Consider the following 6,759-nt stretch of genomic DNA (forward strand, 5'->3'; position numbering starts at 1 on the left):
AAAAAAAAAAAAAAGGAAAATAACACAAAAGAAGGTCCAAAATATAAGAAGAAAGGATGTGCAAAGAATATGATGAACATTAGGCAAATCTAAACAAACAGTAATTTAAAGTCGAATTTGCAGAGGGTCAAAACAACTAAAATATAGGTCAATGACAACATCTAAATGCAGAGGAAGATTTCTGAAATTATTCTAAGGAGTTTTTCAGAATCAAATTAGAGACATTAAATAACTGTAGATCTTGATAAATTAAGTGTGAGTATTAAAATTTCTATTCTAAAAGAATAAAATTAGAGTATTTAATTTCCAAATGTTAGAAAAAATCTAAAGGACACAAATTCACATCAGATATGTGAAAGTGTTAGCAGGGATGTGGAGAACAGGACCTCTTTATAATACTGAGTAACATGTGAAGTAGTACAACCACTCTGGAAAAGAATCTGGTATTTTCTGGAAAAGCTGGATATATTCAGACCCTAGAGAAACTCTTCCAAATGTGAACCAGGAGCTACATGTCAGTATTTTCATAACAGCATTATTTTTAATAGTGAAGATGGATAAAAACAAACTGAAACAATGCCCATGAATAGAAGACTGGGTAAGCTGCAGTATATTTATAAAATGGAATACTATTCGACAATGAAGATGAAATCACTACAGCTATACAAATCAGTGTGAATGAATTTCACAGACATATGTTGAGTGACAAGAGAAGTAGAAAACTCACACTGTAGTACTGTTCCCTTTATATAAAATTTAAAAATATGCAATGCTGGCCAGGCAAGGTAGCTCATGCCTGTAATCCAAGCACTCTGGGAGATCAAGACAGGCAGATTACGTAATGGTCAAGAGTTTGAGACCACCCTGGCCAGCATGGTGAAACTCTGTCTCTACAAAAATATAAAAATTAGCCAGGTGTGGTGGCACATGCCTACAGTCCCAGCTACTTGGGAGGTTGAGGCAGGAGAATTGCTTGCACTTGGGAGGCGGAGGTTGCAGTGGGCTGAGATTGTACCACTGTATGTATTCTAGCCTGAGCAACAGTGTGAGACTCCATCTCAAACAAACAAAAAAAATTCAATGCTGAAAAATATGTTGTATTAGGATCCAAACCAATAGAATAAAATGATAAAGAATAATAAGTTCCAGTTAATGGTTACTTCTTGGGTGATGGGATGATTGCAGAGTACACTTGGGTCTTCTAAAGTCCTGGCAGTGTTCCATGTCTCAACCTGGCAGGGGTTCATGGTTGTATAGTTAGGGTACAAGCTAGCTTCCACGCTGGCTGTCACATAAAAGTGCAGAGATCAGTGGTCCAGAGGAGGCAGACAGCACTCACAACTCAGTGTGGTTTCTCCAAGGCTCCAGTCCTTGTCCCTTCCCAGTCACCTGGGACAGGGAGAGAGTCCAGGGCAGAAGCTTTATTTTTAAAGATATGACTGGGAAGGTGTGCTTATGAGTTTTATGCATCATGCGGCTATATCTCACTGCAAGGGAGTCTGGGAAATGTGGTTTCTGGCTAGGCAGCCATGTACCCAGTTGACATTTGAGGGCTTCTTAATAAGGAAGAAGAAGAGAACAGATAATGCAGGACAAGTGGTGGCTCTACTACAATGGGTGTTCATGTTATTATTATTTAAATAACACATCTGCATCACATAAATTCTTTTGTATTTTATTACATATATAATAAAAATTAGAAAGAAGTAGTTAAGAGCGCGGTAGCATGTATGGACAGTTATAAGGAATTTGGGAAGGGAGAGGAATGGGAGGATGGGATGAATTTCAGCTTTTCTTTTGATTGACATTAGGAAGTATCCATAGAGGGCTAGAGCAATTTGGGGAACATTAGAGAAAAAGGGAGCCAGGTTCTAGCCCCAAGAGATAAAAAGGACTAGGAGGAAGAGCCTGGGGAAGAAGGGTACCCTAGAACAGATGAGAGACTGTGTCCACTGAGCCAGGAAGGACCATCAGGTGTTTTATCTGTTGTATTCTCCTGTCCTACCAGCTTCCCAAATTAGTGCTAAGTGCAATTCTAAGAAAAGATAAACATGTAATTCTGATTGAGCTGAGTTTAATGCCAGCATATATACCAGAAATATGATAGTTGGAAATTGATGTTGTTTGATGTCATTAAAAAAATTGTTAGAACCAGAAATACCATTTGACCCAGCAATCCCATTATTGTGTATATACCAAAAGGAATATACATCATTCTATTATAAAGACACATGCATGAATATGTTCATTGAAGCACTTATTCACAGTAGCAAAGACATGGAATCAACCCAGTTGCCCATGAATGATAGAGTGGATAAAGAAAATATGGTACTTATATACCATGGAATACTATGCAGTCATAAAAAGGAGTAAGATCATGTCCTTTGTAGGGACATGGTTGGAGCAGGAAGCCATTATCCTTAGCAAACTAATGCAGGAACAGAAAACCAAACACCTCATGTTCTTACTTATAAGTGGGAGCTGAACAATGAGAACACGTAGACACGGGGAGGGGACCAACACATATTTGGGCCTGGGGGGTTGGGTGGGGGAAGGTAGAGCATCAGGAAAAATAGCTAATGGATGCAGGGCTTAATACCTAGGTGATGGGTTGACAGGTGCAGCAAACCACCATGGCACGTTTACCTGTGTAACAAACCTGCCCGTCCTGGCCATGTACCCTGGAACTTAGCATTTTTTTAAAAAACTGTTTTACATGTAACTTGCAATTGTTTTTTCTTCTTCTTCTTCTTTTTTTTTTTTTTTAAGATTTAAAGGTACAGTTGAAGAACTCAGTAACCAGATATTATCTGCACGGAGTTGGTTGCAACAGGAACAAGAACGGATAGAAAAACAGCTTTTACAGAAAATTGACCAGCTTTCCTTGATTGTTAAGGAAAACAGTGTAGGTATTGATGTTTAACAGTAATTTTGTGAAGTTATTCAGTGGGGGCCTACCCTGTTTGAATAATAATACCTGATAACTCATCACTGATTTATTTGGCACCACCTAAAGCTCTTCAATTGTTTTTTGCCTTAAAATCCATTTCCATAGTTCATATTGATTCTTTTCATTCTTCATAAAGACATAGAACACTTTGACTTGTTTTGGTTAACAAAGACCAAGTAGAAAATTCCAGCTAAAATGAACTTAAGCTAAAACCTTAATGATCCAAATTGTTCATCTGCATTTCTACATAAAACTAAGAATTACCAACTTCGTCCTTGTTTGTTTTAATTTCTTGATCTGGTTTTGCTTTCTGCCCGGTTGTTGAATAGATTTCCCCCTCCAGATCACTCCTTTCTGCTGTAGCTATATGTGAGATACCACAGCACAACATGTAAACAGAATCCATCATTTTTTCCCCATTTTCTTCTCCTTTATCCCAATCTCACATAGAGCTAAGGTTTGTAGAACTGCTCAAAAATGATATCAAGAAAGTCTTCTGCCGGGTGCAGTGGCTCACACCTGTAATCTCAACACTTTAGGAGGCTGAGGCAGGAGGATCACTTGATCCCAGGAGTTTGACACCAGCCTGGGCAACATGGTGAAACCCCATCTCTACAAAAAACACAACAATTAGCTGAGCATGGGGGCACACGCTTGTAGTCCGAGCTACCCGGGAGGCTGAGCGCAAATGAAGCTTGAGTCCAGAAAGGTCAAGGCTACAGTGAGCTAGAACTGCACCTGTGCTGTAGCCTCGGCCACAGAGCGAGACTCGATCTCAAAATTTAAAAAGTCTTACATATGTAGCTTTTAAAAATCATTATGGTCCCAAACCAGTACCTGGCAAGCAAATTTTTGTTGATTTTAATTATTTAGCATGACATGTCTGTCCCCCTTCCCTTTTCTGACACTGTTTCCTCTTGTTGGATATGGATGACTGAGCTGCAATGACGGGTGCAGTTTACATCTCTGACTCTGCTCTCTCCAGATATGGAGCCACTGAATTGCAGTCTCTGCACTGAGCACCATCAAGAGAGCATTATCATGCCGTAACCCACTTACAGCCTGGAGTCTGCAGTCCTGGCCTCCATGCTCACTGGCAGATGCAGATTCCCATAAAAACCAAGCATGTGGAAAGGAAAGGAAAGAGAATGCTTAATTTTTATACATGATTTTATATATATTTAAAATATTAAATATTTTCTTTTAAATATTTCCCCATATTTCCATCACATCTACTGATTGAGTTAGTTGGGTTCATACTAATACATTTTACTAACAATACTTGGTCTTTGGATCACTGTTTATGTATGGATTGGTTGAACAGCTAATAGTAAACCCCAGGATAATGGTGGCTTTCATGAAACAGCAGCTTATTTTTATTTCACATAACAGAGTCTGAGTATGGGTAATGCAGGACTCATATGATGGCTTGTCAGTCCTCAGTGACCCAGGATCCTTCTAGTTCACCTTTTTGCCAATCCTAGAGTGATCCATATCCTCATAATTTAGTATGGCTGCTAGAACTCCAGCTGTTCTGGCTGAATTCCAGAAAGAGAAGGAAGAAGGAGGGAATAAGAATATATATCAGCTGTCTTTCAACTTTTCTTGGAAGCTGCCATGTACACTTGTACTTACATCTCATTGAATGTAGTCTTTTTTATTTTTCATTTTTGAGACAGAGTGTCACTCTGTTACCCAGGCTGGAGTGTAATGGCGCAATCTCGGCTCACTGCAACCTCCGCCTCCCGGGTTCAAGCAATCCTCCTGCCTCAGCCTCCCAAGTAGCTGGGATTATAGGTGCCCACTACCATGCCTGGCTAATTTTTGTATTTTTAGTAGAGGCGAGATTTTACCATGTTGATCAGGCTGGTTTTGAACTCCTGACCTCAGGTAATCCACCCACCTCACCTCCCAAAGTGCTGGGATTATAGGCGTAAGCCACCACACCCATCCAGAAAATGTAGTCTTTATTTTGAATGACCTTGTACCCAGCCAAAAATCATCGATTTTTTAAGGAAGAAAGGGAGAATGGATATTAGGGTGGCAACAAGCAGCTGTTGCGAATCTGCTCCTTGCAGATTGTTGTTAAATGATATTATGGCTGATTCGAATGCAATGCGAATTTTCTTTTTGGAGTGATTAAGTGCAGTTCTTATCATGGATCTCAGGGGGCCAGTGAAAGGGACATGGAGAAGAAGCTCAGCCAGATGTCGGCCAGACTTGACAAAATAGAAGAGGGTCAGAAGAAGACTTTCGATAGTCAGAGAACAAGGCAGGAAGAGGAGAAGATGCACGGGCGAATCACCAAGCTGGAGTTACAGATGAACCAGAACATCAAGGAAATGAAAGCGGAAGTTAATGCTGGTAGGCCAGAACCAAAACAGCTCACATGCTTTGTTTTCTGTCTGATCTAAAACTTATTAATCAGTATCTCCTACAACTACCCATGAACCTAGCTAAGGGTAATAACCATGAAATATCCTTAGTTGATTTTCTAAGTAGCTCTGCTGTCTTTTCTAAGTAACTACAATGCCGTTTGAATTTCAGCTATATAAAGACAGACAGACAAAACTGAAATTGCTTAGCTGGCAACTGAGGTACATTTTCTTTAGCACAATCTGCCAGTTCTTTTCTATTCGTAGCCAAGGTTAACATGTCTCAAAAGAAAGCACATATCTTTGAAGAGTTTTTGAGGGCTTATTTTACATGGTGTTAGCAGTACAGTACCACCCTGGCAATGAATGATTTTCCTCTTCTGGCAGGTCAGCAGGGCCCATGAATTCACACTTGCTTAGAGAACATTAGAGCTGATTTCAAGTTCTGAGTGCTGTTGTATACAGGAGGCATTAGATTTATGCTCTGAACTCAGAAACACAGAACTGCGACCCCTAAGTGGAAGGTACCTCAAGACAGATTTTAACTCAATATGAGACAGAAGTACCTTAAAGTTAATGAGGCCTAAAAGACACTGATGGCTTTGGGAGCTTGAGGGGTCTTCGTTACAGAATGTATTTAAGTGGAGACTGGTTAATTGTGGTCAGCAAGAAGACGTTCTTGTAGTGTGAGAAGTGGAACTAAATTCTCTCCTAGCTCCTTCCAGCTGTATGATTCCATGAATTTTCTTCTGTGAAATGGCCACTTGAAAATAAAAGTGCTACTTATGCCAAGAATAATTTTGTTATTACCACAAATGTGTATTATTTTATTTATAGGAGCTACAATTAAATATACGAATTGGATAACTTGTAAAGATAAAAATGAATTTTCTTTCTTAGTCTTTGGACTATTAAAATATGGTATTTGAATATTTCATCGATGTTTAACTTTACATCATTCCCTGAATAAATGTATTGTTATCTATTTAACATACCATTGAGGATGTTAATATTTAGCACCTAATATGAAAAGCATCTGAGTGTTTTTAAAATTAAAGCCGGCCGGGCACAGTGGTCACACCTATAATCCCAGCCCTTTGGGAGGCCAAGGCAGGTAATCACAAGGTCAGGAGATTGAGACCAGCCTGGCTAACATGGTGAAACCCCGTCTCTACTAAACACACAAAAAATTAGCCAGGCATGGTGGCGCATGCCTGGAGTCCCAGCTACTCGGGAGGCTGAGGCAGGAGAATCGCTTGAACCCGGGAGGCCGAGGTTGCAGTGAGTTGAGATTGTGCCACTGCATTCCAGGCTGTGCAGCACAGTGAGACTCTGTCTCAAATAAAACAAAACAAAACATATATATCTATAAATAAATAAAATTAAAGCCATTTTCTTTATTAAAAAGATAATATATTTCTTTTTTTTTTTTTT

At 39.5% G+C, this 6,759-nt stretch overlaps 1 protein-coding gene across 1 annotated transcript in view; it reads left to right on the forward strand.

The window, feature by feature from the left end:
* Positions 1-6,759, forward strand: part of FAM81A (family with sequence similarity 81 member A) — an 85,596-nt gene that overhangs the window by 72,618 nt on the left and 6,219 nt on the right. The window contains exons 7-8 of the mRNA XM_017531911.2: positions 2,770-2,905; positions 5,119-5,314. Coding sequence (XP_017387400.1) covers positions 2,770-2,905; positions 5,119-5,314 — 332 coding nt within the window. The remainder of the gene's footprint in view (positions 1-2,769; positions 2,906-5,118; positions 5,315-6,759) is intronic.

This window comes from Cebus imitator, unplaced genomic scaffold (genome assembly GCF_001604975.1).
Source record: "Cebus imitator isolate Cc_AM_T3 unplaced genomic scaffold, Cebus_imitator-1.0 Scaffold74, whole genome shotgun sequence".
NCBI lineage: Eukaryota > Metazoa > Chordata > Mammalia > Primates > Cebidae > Cebus > Cebus imitator.